Source organism: Geotrypetes seraphini, chromosome 8 (assembly GCF_902459505.1).
Source record: "Geotrypetes seraphini chromosome 8, aGeoSer1.1, whole genome shotgun sequence".
Lineage (NCBI taxonomy): Eukaryota > Metazoa > Chordata > Amphibia > Gymnophiona > Dermophiidae > Geotrypetes > Geotrypetes seraphini.
Window position 1 is genome coordinate 100,519,130 of NC_047091.1, and position 20,761 is coordinate 100,539,890.

Below are 20,761 nucleotides of genomic sequence, written 5' to 3' on the forward strand. Positions count from 1 at the left end.
ACAGAGCACGGACTAACAAAACCCCTGTATCCCCTCCCCTTCACATATATACCCTCTACTATCAAGAAAACTGAACGAGCCAAGTTATTATAGAATGCTACACAGAAATATCATGCTAACAGAATATTGCTGTCCCCAGTTATGTCTCTAGCAGGATATATATTTCAAATCTGATATATTCTAATGACAAAATAGAAATAAAATTATTTTTTTCTACCTTTTATTGACTCTGGTTTTTGTTTTCATCTTCTTTTCACTCTTTTCCTTCCAGCATCTGCCATGTCTCTTCAATCCAGCATCTGCCCGTTCCATCCACTGTCTGCCCTCTCCCCCTTCCATATGTATCTGACTTCTTTCTATGCCCCTCTCCCCTGTCCATCCAGTCTGTGCCTCCTCTCTCATTTTTACATCATTCTACACCAGATCTAGCATCTTTATCCCTCTCTCATTTCTCTGCTGACCCCCTTTCCAGCATCAGTCTCTCTCTACTTTCTCATTCCTCTCTCTCCCCTTTCCTCATCTGATCTCTCCATTCCACCCTGACCCCCTTCCCCTCCTGTAATCTCCCTGCCAGCTGTTTCCTTCCTTTTTTCCTTTTCCCTTCCCTCCTCCCCCTATCCAACATTAACTCTCTTCCCATCCCTTTCCATCCTCCCTTCCCAGCAGCATCTTTCCTTCTACCTCCCTCCAGGTCCAGTAGCAGCTCTCCCTTTATCCAGCAGCTTCCCAGCCTCCTACAATGGCTTCCTTCCCTTCAAGCAGCTCTCAGTACTTGTCTGCAGCAGTGATTTACTTAGGCAGCCTTGGGTCCATTGCCGCCTCTGAGGAAAGAGGAAGTTGTCGGTGAACTACTGCCCTGGCAAGTAGGAGAGCTGCTGGGAGGGGAGACAGCCACTGTCGAAGGCTCCCCAGGATCTTGCTCACACACGCTGACCATCTCCCTTGTACTTGCAGCTCTCTCCTTTCCACTTGCACCTTCCCCGCGGCCCTCTTCAGCAACTCGGCAGGGGTGACGATCAAGACAGGCTGCCGACGTCGGGACCTTCACTCTCTGAGTCCCGCCTATTTTGTTTCAACTTCCTGTTTCCGAACAGGCAAGACTCACAAAGGGAAGGCCCCGATGTCGGTAGCCTGTCTTCATCACCCGAGGCTGGGAGGAATAGCAGTTGGCAGGAAATGTAACTGCCGACTCGATCTTGCCGGCCCTGTGTGGACAGGAAGAAATTTTCTGCGGACCGACATCGGTCCGTGGACCGGTGGTTGAAGAACAGTGGTATAGGGATCAGCAGAACCAACAGCACTTGCCTGAAGACTGCAGCCCTACACCTGCTTCCTGCTTCTTATTGTTTTGCCACTGCTGCTGCTCATCTTTGGAAGAAGCAGCAGCTACCACAGGGTACAGATGATACTGAAGGTAGATCCAGGAAGGTAAAGAAAAGACAATGGATGGAAGAGGGAGGGAGAGAGACAGGAGTTGTTGAATGGAAGGAGGATAAATGATGGACAGAAAAGGGGAGATGCTGGATGGAAGATGGGTAAAGAGGGAGAAGATGAGTGGAAGAATGGAGAGAGAAAGAGGAGACATGCTGGATAGAAAAGGGGTAGCGAGAAGATGATAGGTAGAAGGATAGTGGACACTGGATGGAAAAGGGGAGAAAAAGAGGGGAAACCCTGGCTAGAAGGATGAAGAGAGAAAAAGGGGAGAAAATTGATAGAAGGATGGGGAGAGAGAAGAGACACAATATGGAAGCGAGGTTGGCAAGATGGCAGATTCTGGAAGGATGGGAAAAAGGGAAAATATTGGCTGGAAGGGTATGGAGAGAAAGAGGGATGATGCTTGGTGAAAAAATTGGAAGAGAAAAGATGCTAGATGGAAGGATGAGGAGAAAGGAGACACGCTGAATGGAAAAGGATAGAGAAGATACTGAATAGAAGGATGTGAGAAAAGAGGGAGACACTGGATAGAAGGATTGGGATACAGTGAATTCTGGATGGAAGAATGGTGAGTGAAAGAGGGGAGATAGTCGGTGGAAAGGGAAAGAGAATAGAGTTAATGAAAGACTGGAGAATAAGAAGAAAGGGCATAGGGGACAACCAGGGTGAGGGAATGATGAAAAGTAAAAAAAGGGAAATTAAACACTGGATAGTAAAAATGGATTAAATTTGGACAGAGGCACAAAAATAAATTGATGAAACTGAAAAGAAGGAGAAAAATGACAAATGGACAGGAAACCTGGCATGACAGTTAAGCAAAGATGAAGGAAAGCAAAACTAGAGACTTGGCCCAACATAATCAGAAAAAGTAAATGGCCAGACAACAAAAATAGAAAAAGGAATTTTATTTTTAATTTAGGATAAGGTAATGTGGTAGCTATGTTAATAAAGGTTAATAAATTAAAATAAAATGTAAAATAAGGTGATGCCTTTAAATTGAACTAATTTTAATACATTATTGACTAGCGTTCAGAAGCCAACACTTCCTTCCTCAGGTCAGGAGAGGATACACAACAGCAATATACTCTCCTGACCTGAAATAGAAGGTTTTGGCCTCTGAAAGTTAATCAAAAAATGTGTTAGGCTAGTCCAATAAAAGATATCATCTTATGTTTATGTTTTATTAACATTTGATATACTGCTTAAGCATATTACAGATCTAAGCAATTTACAATAAAATACAGGTACTTAGAACTTCTCGATCTGTCCCGGCTCACAATCTAGCTAAAGAACCTAATTAAACAATTATTAAAATAGAAAAGAGATAACAAAATTCCAAAAATTGTGAGGGAAAGGTACAATTCAAGTAAATTTTTAAAAAAAGATAACAATAAAAGAAATAAAAAGAATAAAATTAAAAATATACAAATAAGTTTGAGAAATTGGAGATTGAGCAAAATAAATTTCAATCTGGTGCTTAGTCCAATCATCACTCTTATTTTCCATTTTCAAGCACATTTATCCGGCACCTATCAATCCCCATGGGTACTGATTAACTGAGAATCTACTGTGCCAATAATCTAGTCTGATACAAAGGTTTTACATTTTATTTTTGGTTTTTATTAATCTTTATTCATGTAATTATGAATAAGTAGTATAGTGCCCGCTTATGGCCAGAAGAGTAAGCAACAGCTTTCCTAGTAGTAATTCTAGTCCCACACCGTCTGCCTCTACTCGACTGGTCTGTCTTTTTTCTGTTGTTTGTTTATTTGTCCTAAACTGCTTGAATTTTGTCCTGGTTGGGTACACCAACCATTTCCATCTTTCAGTAAAAGTATTTCTCCTGAGTGTCTCTCCTTATTCCAGCTTCATAGCATGATCTGATATAACTGGACTCTTCTCTCCCCACCCCCTGAAATTTATATAAAGTCTTGATTGGGAAAACAACATGAAGACAAATGTCTTGCTTTCTACTGAGAGCAAAAAAAACCAAAACCTGACTTTCTCAAAATCATGGAGAAGGGCAGTGGCACAGGGAATCTTGAACTCATGTCCCATCTTAGGACTTCTGTGGAAGCCACAACATACTAGACCATGCTTTTTTACCACTCCAAACCCCCTAATCCCCCCCCCTTGATTTGTACACCCCCACTTTCTGCAATGTCACATGGAGGGCAGATCTGTAGGGGTACCAGATTTTACGTCAGCTTGGAAGGGGCAGAGCAGAAGGTGGAACTTGGCAGGGCTGAGGCAAAACGGGGCATGGCCAGAGGCGGAACAGGGTAGGGCCTTTTGTTCTGATTTTTGCAGTCCAAAAATGGTAACCCTAGTCCTAGGGGACCCCCAAACAGACGGGTTTTCATGATATCTCTAATGAATATGCATGAGCCAGATTTGCATAGCTCCTACCTCCATTTTATACAAATCTCTCTCATCTATATTCATTAGAGATAGGGTTGCCAGATTTTTCTTTTGGAAAATCCGGACCCCTCTAGCCCCGCCCCCCCCAAGTCCACCTAGTTATACCCACCCCATCCTAATCCTGCCCCAAGCCTGCCCTAGCCCATGCATGCGTGGGCGTGACGTGATCGCATGAAGGCCACGCATGTGTGGACTTCCTCCCTGCCTGACAGCTTTTCAAAACCCGGACAAAATGCCGGGTTTTGAAAAGCCATCTGGACCCCCAGAGTTGTCCTCAAAAGGAGGGAATGTCCAGGGAAATCCAGACGTCTGGTATTCTTAATTAGGGATATCTTGACAATCTGACTGGCTGGGGGTCCCCCAGGACAAGTTTAAGAACCACTGATCTAGTCAAATGAATGGCTGTCCTCCTAACTTTTAAGCTCCTAAATAAAGTGAACTTTCAGCTGAAAACTTCAGTTTCTAAGCCTGGCTGAAATTTAGGAATCAAACTTGTGAGCCTTAATCTAAGAAGTCAGATTATTATTATTATTTTTTTAAATATCAGGACTTGCACTTTATACATTTAGGGAGGGTAATGTTCAGATGACCAATTTACACAAGTAAAATGGTTTTCACCTGCAGAAAGGCTCTGAAAAATGTAATTTCTTAATGTTATTCAGGGGTTATCTTCCTATCCTCAGAGTTCTTGAAATCTGCTTTTGCACCTGAGGATTTGATCCATGGTTTTTAGCCCACTAGTCTAACCAAATTACTAATAAAGGGCATGGAGAACTTGGAATACGAGGAACGACTTAAGAGACTGGGATTGTTCTCCCTTGAGAAGAGGAGACTGCGAGGGGATATGATCGAGACTTTCAAAATACTGAAAGGAATCGACAAAATAGAGCAGGAAAAAACATTATTTACAATGTCCAATATGACACGGACAAGAGGACATGGACTGAAGCTAAGGGGGGACAAGTTCAGAACAAATATTAGGAAGTTCTGCTTCACGCAACGAGTGGTGGACACCTGGAATGCTCTCCCTGAAGAGGTAATTGCGGAATCCACCGTTGTAGGATTTAAGGATAAGTTAGATGTACATCTCCTTATGAGAGGCATAAAGTGACATGGTTAAGAGTAATCTAGATGCACTTCTCCTTATGAGAAGCTCAGAGTGATATGGCGACTAAAACTATGCCAGGGTACACCTGGCGGAGCCTCCACGTGTGCGGATCGCCGGACTTGATGGACCTAGGGTCTGTTCCGGGGATGGCACTTCTTATGTTTTTATGTACTCTTCCATTCCAGGTTCCACATTTAAGAATCTATTCTACAGTCTTCAAGCAGTGAACCTCTCTGACTTATGGGCCACAGTTCCCTATGTTTTGCTTAGCCAGGGTGGTGGCTCGAATTCATTTGCATTCTACATTGTTTTCTTGTAAGCTGCAAGCTCAGGTGTTTATCTAAGGTGGTGGCCACAGGTGTCTTAAGTTCTGTAATGCTGATTACAGAAGAATCCACCCCTCTATCGGTCACAGCTGGAAAGCAGTGACTCTGGAGAGGGCTAAGGCCCCAATTCACTTAAATCAGCAATCGTCGCTAAATCTGTTTTGAAAGGTTTAGCAACAATCAGTGCTACCCACGCAATTCACTAAATGGCCTACTACGTGTTTTTCCCCATTGTCTGATGTGATCCGATCCAACCCATGCAAATTAGTAAAACCCCATGCAAAATAGCCAAGCGATTGATTCACTAGCATTTGCTTGGCTATTTTGAATTGGGTTTTACTATCCTAAAACCCGACTGCCTGTGGGGGGTGGGGTTTCATTTTTTTAAAATTTTTTTTATTTTTTGCAATGGCACTGACATTTTGCGTGTATTACACATGCAAAATATCTGACCAATAAAAAAAATGAAAAAATGAAAAAAAAAAGCTTCTCCCTGACAAAGCGCCCCCTCCCTTCTCCCCGAACCCAAAAAAATGTCAGGGTGGATGCCCACTCCCTCCTGCCATCGGTGCTTCCCCCACCACACTAAAAAATATTGAGACAGACAAGGGGCTCCTTTTACGAAGGTGCGTTAGGGCCTTAACGCATGGAATAGCGCATGCTAAAATGCCACACGCGCTAGCCCCTACCACTTCCTCTTGAGCAGGTGGTAGTTTTTCGGCTAGCGTATGCTATAGCGTGTGCTAATCCGGTGCATGCGCTAAAAACGCTGGCGCACCTTCGTAAAAGGAGCCCAAAGCCATTGCTTGCCCTGGGGTTGGTAGCATGGAATGTTGCCACTATCTGGTTTTCTGTCAGGCATTTGTGACCTGGATTGGCCACTGCTGGAAACAGGAAGCTGGGCGAGATGGATTATCAGCCTGACCCAGTATGGCTATTCTTATGTTTATACGTAACTGCTCGTCTCCCTTTATTTGTGCTTTATATAATAAGATATAAGCTCATTGGGGCAAGGATATCTCTTACAGAGAACTCTTGCACAGCTAATGTTTTCAATCTAAAATAAATCAGAACATGTAATACCATACTATCGAAAGTTGCACTGACTTCCGGTAGAAACAAGAATAATTTTTAAATTTGCCTGTATTTGTTATAAAACATTATATAGTCTTCAGATTTACATTATATAGTCTTTCAGATTCACATTATATAGTCTTTCAGTTACCTTTCAGATCATTTTGAACTAGTAGAAAACAGACTTTCTTCATGAAACACAACCTTGTTTTTTCCCCTTCAATAAAAGGTTGTATATTTTCTGACGGATACCTTATTTTTTTCCCCTTAATAAAAGATTTCTTAATAGAACCCTACCCTTTCAGGCAGGACTTTGGTACAAAAGTTTTAGTGGTTTGATCTTAAGTTCTTACCAGGCCTTTAGAATATCGTTAAAAACTTATCTGTTTAATAAATATGTATAAACTAGATAAGTTAGGGCTCCTTTTACGAATCCGCGGTAGCGGCTTTAACGCGCGTGATTTTTAATCACGCGCCAACCCCCGCGCTAGCCGAAAAACTACCGCCTGCTCAAGAGGAGGCGGTAGCAGCTAGCGTGGCCGGCAGTTTAGCGCGCGGTATTACGTGCGTTAAACCGTTAACGCGCCTTTTCATAAAAGGAGCCCTTAATAATTTCTTAATGTTATATTTTATATATAATTAGTATTTAAGCCCGTTACATTAACGGGTGCTAGAATAGATGTGTAGACTTTTAACACAATGGGTAGCTGAGGCGTTTCTTTCTTTCTTACTTTATGTTTTCTATCTCTCTCCCTGCCCCCCTTTCTTTCTGTCTCTGTCTCCCTGTGTGTCTGCTTTGTGGTGTAAATTCGCTGTGTTTTTACAGTTCTTATTATAAACTGCACTAAACCGTGAGATATTGCAGTATATAAATAAATTTATTCTTATTACAATAACGCAGCTCTGTTTCTCTCTACACAGAATTTTCACTATATTACCCACTGAACTAAAACATACAAAAATAGGGACTAAAAAATAATAAAGATAAAGGCTATAAAAATTTGAAGGGATAAATTTGAGGCAACTTTAATTTTTGTGTACTATAGGCCAGTAGAAAGGTCTAGGTAAATATTATCTGCAATTTCCTATGAATTACAGAGATACAGATGTTTTAAGTTTGCTTTTTTGAAAAATGTATTTTTTTTTAAAATAAATATTTCCCATTTTTGTAAAGATGTAAATAGTTTATACCTCAGGTTGAAATTTTGCAGGTTTATACAGTTGATATCCCTCTATGCCATAGTATAAATAAGCCACATATTGAAAAGGTGAGTTATACACTTTGAATTCAATTAAATAAATCTAGTCTCACCTGAGCTGATGGTTGGTTTTGCATTGCTTGAAGTGATTGACGCTGCTGTGGTGTTTATCCCATCAGGGTTGGATGCTGAAGGACTGGGGGCTGTGGTGTTTGTCCCATCAGGGTTGGATGCTGAAGGACTGGAGGCTGTGGTGTTTGTCCCATCAGGGTTGGATGCTGAAGGACTGGGGGCTGTGGTGTTTGTCCCATCAGGGTTGGATGCTGAAGGACTGGGGGCTGTGGTGTTTGTCCCATCAGGGTTGGATGCTGAAGGACTGGGGGCTGTGGTGTTTGTCCCACCAGGGTTGGATGTTGAAGGACTGGCTGGTGGGTTGGTCCCATCGTGACTCGGTGAGACATGTGGACTGGTATTAGTCTGGTTTCTTGTTGTATTGCTTTGGGGTTCTCTCGTTGTCCCTGTGGTGTTGTAATTTAATAGCGTGCTACTTTCAGTGGAAGCTATGGAAGTTGTTTTCTCTGGAGTCAGATGGGTTGTTTCTGGGGGAGCCCCAGTACTTGAAGTCCCATTCGTCACACTGGATTCATTGGAAGCTGATAGTGAGGGACCTGAAAGCAGAACCACACAGTTCATAAAAGAAATAAAAACCTGCATCCGTTGAGTTCCTTCAATCTCTGGTAGCGGGTAGCAACTCAATTCCATAATATTACATCATCATTTAAAGGTCCATTCTATAAATGGGTAGCTTCATAAACGCACCACATATGTATGTCAATGTACAGAATACCAGCACTTTTGTGGGTAAGTGTACAGTAGACTTATGCATGTAAGTAATGGCAAAGTGGTAAATTCAAGAAAAAGAGCTACAGTTTAGGCGCTGGAATCAATGTTCCCTCTGAGCTGTATGAGAGTCCTCCACCTTCATTCCTGCCAGTGAATGGGTGTTGTTTCAATATCACATTTTCAATAGCAAGGGAGAGGCCAGCACTGTCTGTCATTGGCAATTGAAAACATGATATGGAAGCAGTGGCATTGCGAGGGTTAGAGGTGCCTGGGGAGGGGGTATCCCCCCGCTCCCTCCTCTCCACTCCCCCTCTGCTCCCCCTCCGCTCCTTCTGTGCTGTCCCTGCCCGCCTGCCAGCCACACCCGTGCCCTCCCTTCCCACCCTATACCTCTAAATCTTTGCCTGCGTGAGCAGCTTTTCCGGCCTGCTGCTCATGCTGGCATTCCCTCTGACGTCAGGCTAAATATTACTGCTTTTGTGGGCCTCCCACTTTCTTAGGCTCCCTCAAAAGCTTAGAGGGAACATTGAGATGATGTGGGCTAAGTGTGAATTCTGAATCAACAGTTCTGGGCAGAACTGCTGTTTTGGAATACTAGTATAAGTTTGCAATTTAGGTGTGAGCACTTATACCCTGTCAAAGGCTGGTGTAAGTGCTCATGCCTAGTTGTAAGTAGTTAGGGACCTAATTTCTAATATTCTATAACCTGTGTGTCTAACTATTATAAAAATGAATAAAAATTAGCTAAGCGGTCCTTTACCCCTGATGGAAGTATATGAAAAACTGACAACTGGTCACCTAAATGAATTGTCAAAATAAATAATAAATAATAACACAAGTCAATAAAGGACATCAGTATGAGCCTTAAATAGGTAACGTACGGTGTATAGGCCCAGGCTATTTCTCATAGGTGACTAGCACCAGAACCTCAGTCCAAATGAGAATCGCCTCAAACATCATTAAGTCCTTTTAAAGTGACCAGAAGTGCTAAAGTGAGAAATGTTAAAATAGGAAAAAACTTATTTTCAGGGGAAGAATCTTAATAAATAATTGAAAATAGAAAAACTCCCAAAAACATCACAATGTGAAAAATGTGCTTGAAAGTGCTGAGTGCAAAAAAGAAAAAACATCAAAAAACATCAAAAATGCTAAGACTGTGAACACTCCTATCAAGTAAAAAAGTATATAAATAACATTAGAAATTCCATAACAGCTCAAAGGATCTGAAACAGGGCTCTGTCGAGTGGTGACCCCATCTGGCAAGACGACATGTGTTCTTCGATTTCAAATTCAGCTAAGTACTGATTAAGCGCCGGTTTGAGTTTATGGTGCTCATTTCTCTAGGTGCTACAATTATATAGTGCTATAATGATATGGTGCTATAACTTATTGGACGTTTTAATTATATGGTGCTAGGACTCTGTGGTGCTTTTGATTGTTTGGTGCTATGTTTATTACACAATGTTATGAACTTTACATGATGTTATGAACTTTGAGCTTTTATGGAATTTCTGATGTTATTTATATACTTTTATACTTGATAGGAGTGTTCACAGTCTTAGCATTTTTGATGTTTTTTGATGTTTTTTATTTTTTGCACTCAGCACTTTCAAGCACATTTTTTCACATTGTGATGTTTTTGGGAGTTTTTCTATTTTCAATTATTTATTAAAATTCTTCCCCTGAAAATAAGTTTTTTCCTATTTTAGCACTTCTCACTTTAGCACTTCTGGTCACTTTAAAAGGACTTAATGATGTATGAGGCAATTCTCATTTGGACTGAGGTTCTGGTGCTAGTCACCTATGAGAAATAGCCTGGGCCCATACACCGTACGTTACCTATTTAAGGCTCATATTGATGTCCTTTATTGACCTGAGTTATTATTTATTATTTATTTTGACAATTCATTTAGGTGACCAGTTGTCAGTTTTTCATATACTTCCTTCAGGGGTAAAGGACTGCTTAGCTAATTTTTATTCATTTTTGTATTGGACAGTATTGGCTATTCTAGTCTCTTTGGGTTGCAGATCCTTTTTGTCTAACTATTAAGCATACCCCTCCCACATCCATACCTCTTCAAAAGTTGCATGCAATGGAAGCAGCCTGTGCAACTTCTAGAATAGCAATTACAGGCATGGTTACTGTTAAGAGCCAATAAACAGCAATTTAAGCCAATAATTGGCTGTGAGCACCAAATATCAGCCAATTATCAAATTAGGTTGCATGCACAACAGCCCCTAGTCTACAGCTTGTACATGCAATTTTGCACTCTAGGCATAAATTATTATTATTATTATTATTAAGATTCTTCTGTACTGATAGATTCCAACAAATGAAAGTTCAAAGTGGTTAAGAAAGAAAAAAGAAAACAAGAAATTATTCAAAATATTTCCTAAATAAATAGGTCTTCATATTTTTGCAAAAGAGGACATATCCCCCCCCCCCTTACTAAGCCGTGGTAGAGGTTTCTACTGTGGCCCAGAGTGCAACGCCCATAGAACGCTCATAGAAATTCTATAAGCGTTGGAGTACTTAACGCTCTGGGCCACAGTAGAAATCTCTACCATGGCTTAGTAAAAGGGAGGGGAGGGGAAGATGATGATTCCCATAACTCAACAAGTGGAAATAGACAATAATGAACAGCTTGATGGCTGAAAGATTTGCCTAAAGTTTTTAAAGCGTATCCCTGAGAAGGATGTAAATAAAACTAGAAAGGGGATGTATTTTATGTTTTATATAGTTTTCCTTAGTTGTATTTTGTTATAAGAATTCAATAAAATGTTTTAACTATTTAAAAAAAAGAACAAACAAACAAAAAAAACTAGCAAGGGGCAGTGGTGTAGCGAGGGTAAGAGGCGCCTGACATAGTGGCTCCACCTGTGCCCTCCTCTCCGCTCCCCCCCCCCCACTCCTTCCACATCCCCTCACCTGCCCACCCACCAACCACACTTGAGCCCTCCCTTCCCACCCCATACCTCTAAATCTTCACCTGCGTGAGTAGCTTCTCCACATTGCTGCTTGTGCTGGCATTCCCTCTGATGTCACTTCTAGCCCCCGCAACCCGGAAGTAATTTCAGAGGGAGCCAAGCTGGCATGTGCAGCAAGCTAGAATAGTTGCTCGCATTGGTGAAGATTTTTAAAGAGGTACATGGAGGGTGGAGAAGGGAGGGCGCAAGCATGGCGTGCGGGGGCAGAGAGGTGCCAGTGCCCCCACCAAGATAGCTCCCAGGGAAGTCCACCCCCCCTCCCCAGCCCCCTTACTACGCCACTGGATAGGGGTCTCTAGCCCTAGATTGTCTCCGATTAGAAGGAAACAAAAGTAGACAGTAAATATTCTGTATAGTGCTGGAGAGGCCCCAGTATAGATTCTAGAATAACACTCAACATTTTTGAAGTGTGCTCAACCTTCAAGGATAAATCTTTTGTTTTTGCCAATTCTATTGGTATGGATTTATTGAAGTGATCCAACCAGAGTAATTTATTCTTGTCTTTATTGAGTTTAAATCTGTAAGAAGAACTATATTCCTCAATCTTCACAATGCAATTGTTGACCTTATTCAGAGCAATAGATTTGTCCTTGTCCGCAGGAGTTTGGGCACGCAAGTTTACAGAATCCGGGGGAGTGTGACTAAGGGCTCCTTTTACGAAGGTGTGTTAGGGCCTTAATACGTGGAATCAGGGCCGCCATCAGAAATTTCTGGGCCCCTTACTGAGCAATCCTATTGGGCCCCCCACGCACCCCTTCCACCCCCCCCCCCCCCCCCCTTCTTCCATGGGCCGAATACACACATGCTTTTCTGCTAATGCTCCACCTAAGCCAGTCCCTTAAAATCGTCTCACGTCCATTGGGTGATCTTTACTCATAGACTGTGCCATTTGCTTTAAATCATCTTCCATCATTAATCCAAATTGCACAATTCGTTCTCTGTCTTTGTCCTGAATGACATCTGGCCACATTGCTGGATCCTTCCAGTCAACAAATTTATGAGCAGGCGCGGAGAACGCATTTTTAAACAAATGTAGTTTATCCTTGTACTCCTTATGTAATTTTAATCATCTATGGATATGTTTGTATGTTTATTGTTCAAATGGTTTTATTTATTTCCCCAAATTTATTTTTGTTATACGCATTGAAAATATTTGATATTGCGTTTAAATCAAAATCTCAATAAACTTGAAACTTGAAACGTGAGATTGTGGAAGGGTTAAATACTCAAAACTTATAAGAATAACAATTTACTTAAAGTTTTTGCTACGCCAGCTTTCTGGTATCTTTACATACAGTGGCGTACGTAGCATATGTAACACCCGGGACCCATCATTTTTTGGCACCCCCCCCATCTGTAAAAAAAACATGATTTTTAGTAACAAACCACTCGTCACACATGAGTATCTAGGAAAAGGCAGCATCTTACATATTGCAGTAAGCAGTACATCAATACACCCATTGTAAAACTAAACAAGCCAGACCAGCACAGATCAATCCTACACCGTCAATCCTAACAGAAAACCATGTCTTTCGAACACACAGAACACAGAAAACACCTTCGCCTAGTATGGAATATATCATCACAAACTAACCCTTCACCCTTTTAGAAAACTGTAGTGTGGATTTTAGCCACAGTGGTAACAGCCCTGACGCTCATAGAATTCTGAGCATCAGAGCTGCTACCACCACGGCTGGCGCTAAAAAACGCTCCACAGTTTTGTAAAAGGGGGGATAAAATAGAAATACACAGTTTCAACGCTCTAGCTCAGAGGTGCCCAAACTTTTTGAGCTTGTGAGCTACTTTAAAATGACCAAGTCAAAATGGTCTACCAACAATAAAATTAAAAAACACAAAGCACACTATACGCTGAGAAAATGTTAATTATCATTCCTATTCTGGGTTTTTTTTCAAAGAGGTCAAGGGAGATGACTCTATGCATTGTCACCTCAGTAACAACCATACAAAAATAGACAAATATACCCCCCATCCTTTTTATTAAACCACAATAGCAGTTTTTAGCGCAGGGAGCTGCGCTGAATGCCCAGCGCTGCTCTTGACGCTCATAGGCTCCCTGCGCTAAAAACCACTATTGCGGTTTAGTAAAAGGGGACCATATTGTAAAATATAGACAGCAGATATAAATTCAGAACTGTGCATAGTAAGTGAAGGGAAGTTTTCATCTCTGGGAATTTACCCAGTTAACTATTAAGTTATTTGGGCAAATTCCTTTGAAAACTGTGGTAATACTGTCTTTACTTTGCTAAATTTAAAATAAAATCATTTTTCCTACCTTTGGTGATTTCATGAGTCTCTGGTTGCACTTTCTTCTTCTGACTGTGCATCCAATCTTTCTTCCCTTCTTTCAGCCTGTATGCTTCCTCTCCTCCGCACCTCATTCCCTCCCCCAACTTTTTCTTCCTCTCTTCATGCCCCCTTTCTTTTTTTCTGTTTCTCTTCTTTCCTTCTGTCTCCCTGCCTGCCCCCTTTCTTTCTTTCTCCCTGCCATTCCCCAAGCCACTGCCACTGCCGCTGCCATCGGGGAACAGGACCTACCAATGGATAACAGGCCCCAAAGCCGACGCTGACACATGCTCTCCCTGCTTCGGGCCGACCAGCATTCCTTTCCCCGACATCCATTCTGCCGTCGGAGAGGAAGTTCCGCCCAGCCAGGCAGCGATTGGCTGGCCCGAACTTCCTCTCCGACTGCAGAATTGACGTCGGGGAGAGGAAGACTGATCGGCCCAATAGATCACCAAGGCAAAGTGAGTCCTGGTGATCGACTCAGTTTGCCTTGGCGAGCTATTGGCGCCCCTGCCTTAGAACACTGCCTAGGACCCTGGGGGAGCCCGGGCCCCCTGTCAGCTCCAGGCCCCTGAATGCAGGACCGGTAGTACTGCCCTGATGGCGGCCCTGCGTGGAATAGCACGAGCTAAAATGCCCCGCGCGCTAGCTGCTACCGCCTCCTCTTGAGCAGGCGGTAGTTTTTCGGCTAGCGTGCGCTAATCCAGTGCTTGCACTAAAAACGCTAGCGCACCTTTGTAAAAGGAGCCCTAAGTGCTAATCTGTAAGGGTGCTTGTAAGTGGCATGGTACATAAAAGCTAGGGGGCATTCGCCTGGGTGGAAATATGGGAGGGGCATGGACACTGCTAATTCCAGACTTCGTTCCTTTCATCTTGCTGCCCCCTATCCCTGGAATAACTTACCAAAGTTAGTCCTCCAAGCCCCTTACCTTGTTTTAAAGCAGACTGAGAAACCACCTTTTTGATATAGCCAGCAACCCAGCCAGCTGATTAACTGTTCCCCTTAGCTGTATCCATGACATCCTGTTTGTCTGTCTTGTCTGTTTAGATTGTAAGCTCTTATGAGCAGGGACTATCTTCTTCTTCTTTGTGACTCTGTACAGCGCTGCTGATTTAAACTGGAATTTTTTTTAAAATTCCAGATTAGAATCAGTTCCTTAAACTTTATACAAAATATGCTAAATCATATTGTTCATTAGATACTTTTCCTCCAGCAATTATAAAATCAGCTCCTATTAGTTTGAAAAAGGAAGTTTTTTGGATGGATTACTACTTTATTACATAAAGGGGAATTTCCAAAAGAGCTACCACAATTGAAACTGTAATAGAAAGGATGAATCTTTGGATGCAGCGATTTAAATTAAAGCTTAATTCTGACAAAACAAAAATTTTTTGTAGCATCCCCTAGTAAAATCACTCATGAACCTTCTATTAAAATTCATTCAACATCTTACAAAATTCACCCTACGATTAAAATATTAGGAATCGTTTTAGACCAACATCTCACGATGAAAAGTCAGATAGAAGCCGTTGTACGTAAAAGTTATTTTACTTTATGGAGATTGTGAACAATTAGACCTTACTTTGAATTTTCTGCTTTTAAGCTACTGGTTCAATCACTTTTACTGAGTCTCCTTGATTACTGTAATATCATTTTCTTATCAGTCACTAAGAAAGAGCTATCAAGACTATCATTAATTCAAAATACAGCAGTTAGACTGATTTACGTTACGGATTGAAAAAATACAATCATGTTTTATTATGAACTTCATTGGTTGCCTATGGAGGCTCGGATTTTGTTCAAGCTGGGCTGTTTTTGTTATAAGGTTCTTTATGGCTCAGCCCTAATCTATCTGACTGATAGCCTCATTATAGCCATACATACAAATAGTAGAAAAACACAGACTTTGTTTAATTTCCCACCCGTAAAAGGTTGTAAAAGTAAGAAATTCCTCAATCATGTTCTAGCATTCCAGGTAGCTTCTCATGAAAAGGAATTTCATTCATTGCTGCTTTTCACTGATTCTTACAAACATTTCAGGAGAACGTTGAAAACCTATTTCTTTCCTTAAATATTTGACTAATTAATCCATTCTTTCTATGTAATAGTTAATAATTTTTTGTAAACCACATAGAACTTTTGGTAATGTGGTTAACAAGTACATTGTAATGTAATTATTAAGTCAATAATAACAAAAAATCAGAAGGAACCCTTATCTCTCATTACTAACTACAGACCAATTGCAAACATTCCAATTTTTTTTTTTTTTTTTTTGTAAAATTGATGGAAGGTTTAGTTAATACTGAATTGATGAATTATTTGGAATGATTTTCTATTTTGCATGGCTCTCAATCTGGTTTCCATCCCCTCCATAGTACGGAAACAGTTTTAGCTTCCTTAGTGGATTATCTTCATAAGTTATTCAGTTTAGGTAAGAGTGCACTAGTTCTATAGTTTGATCTGAACAGTTCATTTGATCTTGTTGATCATGGACTTCTGCTCAAACTGTCTAGATTCAACTAGAATTTCGGGTTGTGTTTTGCAATGGTTTGAAGGATTTTTTTAAAAAAATCGAACTTCTCTGGTTTATAAAAAAGAACAATATTCTCATGTATGGAGTAACATTTGTAGAGTCCCATAGGGTTCTCCAATTTCTCCTTCACTCTTTAATGTTTATCTGGTATCTTTGAATAATAAACTGTCGAGATTAAGTTTGAAACTATATGGTTATGCAGATGACATAACTACTGCAATTCCTATTGTCTCTTATACTCAACTTTTTATATCATCTACGTATAATTATGCTGGTTGAGCAATGGGCTAAAGCAGGGGTATCAAACTCAATCACATTAAGGGGCTGAAATCCAAAACACAGGCTAAGTCGTGGGCCAGACCCCGCCCAAGCTCTACCCCAGACTCCGCCCCCATAATAATACTAATTATAACACCATTTTTTCTATTCATTTCTCATTTATACACACACAATATCATCTTATTAACACATAATGGTAATGGTTATCCACAAAATTAAACTACACAAAACACACTGTATGCTTCTCAACATTCATTCCTACCAGAACACAGATAACCCTTATATTTAAAAAAACACCCTAAGATTCAAGATTCTGCATGCAGTACAACCCCCCAGAGAAAAAGAAACAAATGTATTTCTTCCTGAGCAGTGCAAAAGATAGACAGCAGATTAAAATGCTCAAAATTGACACCATTCATAACGAAAATAAAATCATTCTCCCTACCTCCATGCTGTGCCTTCCTTCGGCAGGTGTCTAACCTTCTGGCCGGCTCCAATCTGGTCGTTTTATGCAGCCCGCAGTCCAATGCCCCCTGGTATCATCTTGTGGCCGGCTCCCTCTTCCTCACAGCCGTAGTGTGCACAGAGCCACGTGTAGCGGCTCCTCGTGCGTCCTGCACCTGAACCGGAAGCCTTCCCTCTGATGTCGCAAAGTCAGAGGGAATGCTTCTGGATGAGGTGTGGGACGCACGAGGAGCCGCTGCACACGGCTCCGTGCACATTATGGTTGTGAGGAAGAGGGAGCCGGCCACAAGGTAAAACTGGGGGCATCGGACTGCGGGCCACGACCAGGTGGGCCAGATTTGGCCAGCTGGCCTTGAATTTGACACCTGTGGGCTAAAGAATTTAGACTAAAATTAAATTCTGACAAAACAGAAAATTTTTGGCCAAGTCCAACTAATAAAATTAATACTTTATACTTTTATACTTTAATACTGAATGGAATTAATTATTCTAACAGTCCAGTTATTAAAGTTCTAGGAGTTTATCTAGATCGGAATTTGTCATTCCATACTCAACTTGATGTTTAAAAAAAGGTTTTTTTACACTATGGAAGCTCTGCAGTATAAAATCTTAGTTTGACTTTCTTCTTTCAGACTGATTGTACAGTCTTTGGTTCTGAGCACTCTAGACCAATGGTTCCCAACCCTGTCCTGGAGGACCACCAGGCCAATCGGGTTTTCAGGATAGCCCTCATGAATATGCATGAGAGAGATTTGCATATGATGGAAGTGATAGGCATGCAAATTTGCTTCATGCATATTCATTAGGGCTAGCCTGAAAACCCAATTGGCCTGGTGTTCCTCCAGGACAGGGTTGGGAACCACTGCTCTAGACCAGTGGTTCCCAACCCTGTCCTGGAGGACCACCAGGCCAATCGGGTTTTCAGGATAGCCCTAATGAATAGGCATAGAGCAGATTTGCATGCCTGCCACTTCCATATGGATTTTTCTAGATGGGTTTAAAACAACACAAGATGGCAGGAAATTATTTCTGAGCATGAGGCAGGAAGTTAAAAACCTGGGAGCTACTTTTCTTTTAAGTTACCCTCGTATATGCTGGGACTAAATATGGTTTTTTTTGTGCCTGAGCAACTCCGTAGTTTTTTTTTGGATGCTAAGAACTTAATTCATAGCTGAGGACAGCATTTAATAAATAAAAGTACTGATGGTTATGGATACATGCTAGGGGGCTCATAATTGAAACAGAAATACATCTAAAAACCGGCCTAAATCGGCACTTGGACGATCTAAAAGACAAGTCGTCCAAGTGCCGATAATCGAACCGGGTATTAGACGTATTTAAAAGCGACCTAGGCCTTCACAGTGCTGCTGAACGACCAGAGCTAAAAGGGGGCGTGTCAGGAGGAGTGTCGAGGGCAGAATTTGGGTAGGACGTGGGCTGTCCTAGACTTAGTTACACTGCATGTATAACTGAAAGCTTTACAACACTGCTTAGACGGAACGTGGACATTGTGACTTAGGCCATCTAAAACCAGGTCTAAGTCACAAGAAGGTATCCAAAGTGACCAGATAAGCACTGCAGACACCAAGTACAGACCCCCACACACTGCCCCAGTGATCACTGACCCCACTCCCATAAAAATCGTAATAACAACTTTACATATCTGCCTCTAGAACATCAGCACCTAGTAGCCTGGCATAGGAAAGCCTAGTAGAGCTGCACAGAGGTGGCTTAAGTGGTCTTGGGGGTGGGTTAGTGAACCATGGAAAAGAGGACCCAGGCCCATAAGCCACTCTAATCACTGCATTCATGGTGTAAAATATGCACCCCCCCAAAAAGACCCTAACCCTTTTGTACTGCCATATAAGAGGTTCCTACAACCATAAGGGCAATTGAGGTGGTAGATTCTGGGTGTGTATTGGGGGGCATGTTTATGTGGGTCCCTTTTATGAAATTTACAGAAGTGACCTGTAAGGTACCCCACTACTCTGGTGCCATGTCTGGGTGTCCAGTCCATCACTTTCCTGGCCCCTCCCATTCCCAAAAGGTATTTTTCTAGGCGTTTGTGACTTGGATGAATTTTTGGATGAAAATGGGGTACAAAGATGGACAACTTAATGGTCTGGGCGATCAGACGGCTGGACGTACAGCTGGACGATAAAAAAAAAAGTTGGACGTATTTTTCGAAAATGGACCTTTTCCCGTGTCCGACTTTGGGTGACTTGCAACTTAGGTCCAAAACGGTCTTAGACGTTTCTTTTGATTATGCCCCTCCATAACTTTTCATTAATAATTTAATTATCTTCATAAGATGAGATCTTCTTATCTCTTACTTTTGTTTCCCTCAAACTTCTTTTTTGAGGTCTAAGAAAGAGTTAAATTGTTGCTATTTTAGGGTGATTATATGGTAACTTAATTTGATCTTTGGATTTGAGAAACTGTTTGTATGTTCTTTTTTCTGCAATATTATTATTGGGTTGCTGGAACGAGTGAAATGCTTGTGAAATTAGAGTTCCTATGAGCGTTGGGAGCAGCGCGGGTCATTCAGCGTGGCTCTCTGCGCTTGAAACTGCTATCACAGTTTCGTAGAAGAGGGGGTAAGTTTGAAACGCATAAATAAAAAAAGTCTTAGGAAATAGGAAAAGTCTTTTTTATTTATTTTGTTTACATGACAGAGCCGGAGTGGGGTTGGAGAGGTTATAACCCTATACTTCTACTACGACTAAGGGGTCCTTTTATTAAGGTGCACATTTAGCGTGCACCAAATCAGTTAGCGTGCCTTAATAAAAGGATCCCTAAGTATCATAACACAAAATTTGGCCCCGCGAGTTAGCCTATGTTTTAAATTTTGGACTCTTATGTGATTGAGTTTGACACCCTGCCCTACAGGTTGATGTGCACAGTCCCTTCCCCACTTGCTTTTTGTTCTGTTCTGCTTTGCGTGGAGTTGAGTTTTTCTGTCTCTTGTGGACTGTATTAGCAACTTAAGCAGCCAGATATTATCCAGAGAACTTTTAGAAATATCTGGATATGTACAGTATGTTATTTGTTGGCTATCAGTCTATAGATCCACACATCATTTGCAATCCACTAAGGGCTTAGCCATAAGTAGATATCAAATGTAAATAAATTACCTCACATACCAGTTTTTGACATTAAGCCCACTGGGACAATTGTTAAGGGTTAGAACATTTTGGCCTGGATTCTGCAAAGTGCATCCCGATTTTAGGCAGCTAAAGGCGTCCTATTCAGCCAATCGGGACGCCTATATTAAAGGCGCCTCTGGGAGCCTAGGGAGGCCTGCAAGAACGCCTAAGCTCGCGTAAGGCTAGGCGGTAGCCTTAGATGAACCTAGGCGGCACTATGCATCTGCCTAGTAGAGCAAGAGATGCTTACAATTTAGGCCACCAAAATGCTGGCCTACATTGTAAGTAGACACGGCCACTTTACTTATCGCCCCCTTCCCGATCGCCGCCAGGAGGGTGCCCAACCCCTCCTGCTGGAAGGCTACCCACCCGCATGATCGCCAGGCATCCTATACAGAATCCGGGCCTTTATGTCCTGTCTGTCCAAATTAGTTTGTGAGCTCTTCTGAGCAGGGGACCGTCTATTACATGTTAAATGTACAGAGCTGCATATGCGTTTCAGCACAATGGAAATGAGAAATAGTACCTAGTACGAGGGGGTGCTGAAAAGTTCTCAGCCCAACCAACCAGCTTCCTAAATTCTGAGCGTTATTTTGCTACTGTGGCTGAAAAGAGTGTTACCTTATATCGTTAAGTGCCA

At 41.7% G+C, this 20,761-nt stretch overlaps 1 protein-coding gene across 2 annotated transcripts in view; it reads right to left on the reverse strand.

Annotated features, from left to right (window-relative positions):
• LOC117365787 (putative protein TPRXL) overlaps window positions 1-20,761 on the reverse strand; it is a 72,955-nt gene that overhangs the window by 31,575 nt on the left and 20,619 nt on the right. For both annotated transcript variants that reach the window (XM_033956614.1, XM_033956613.1), the window contains exon 2: window positions 7,676-8,230. In XM_033956614.1, coding sequence (XP_033812505.1) covers window positions 7,676-8,230 — 555 coding nt within the window. The remainder of the gene's footprint in view (window positions 1-7,675; window positions 8,231-20,761) is intronic.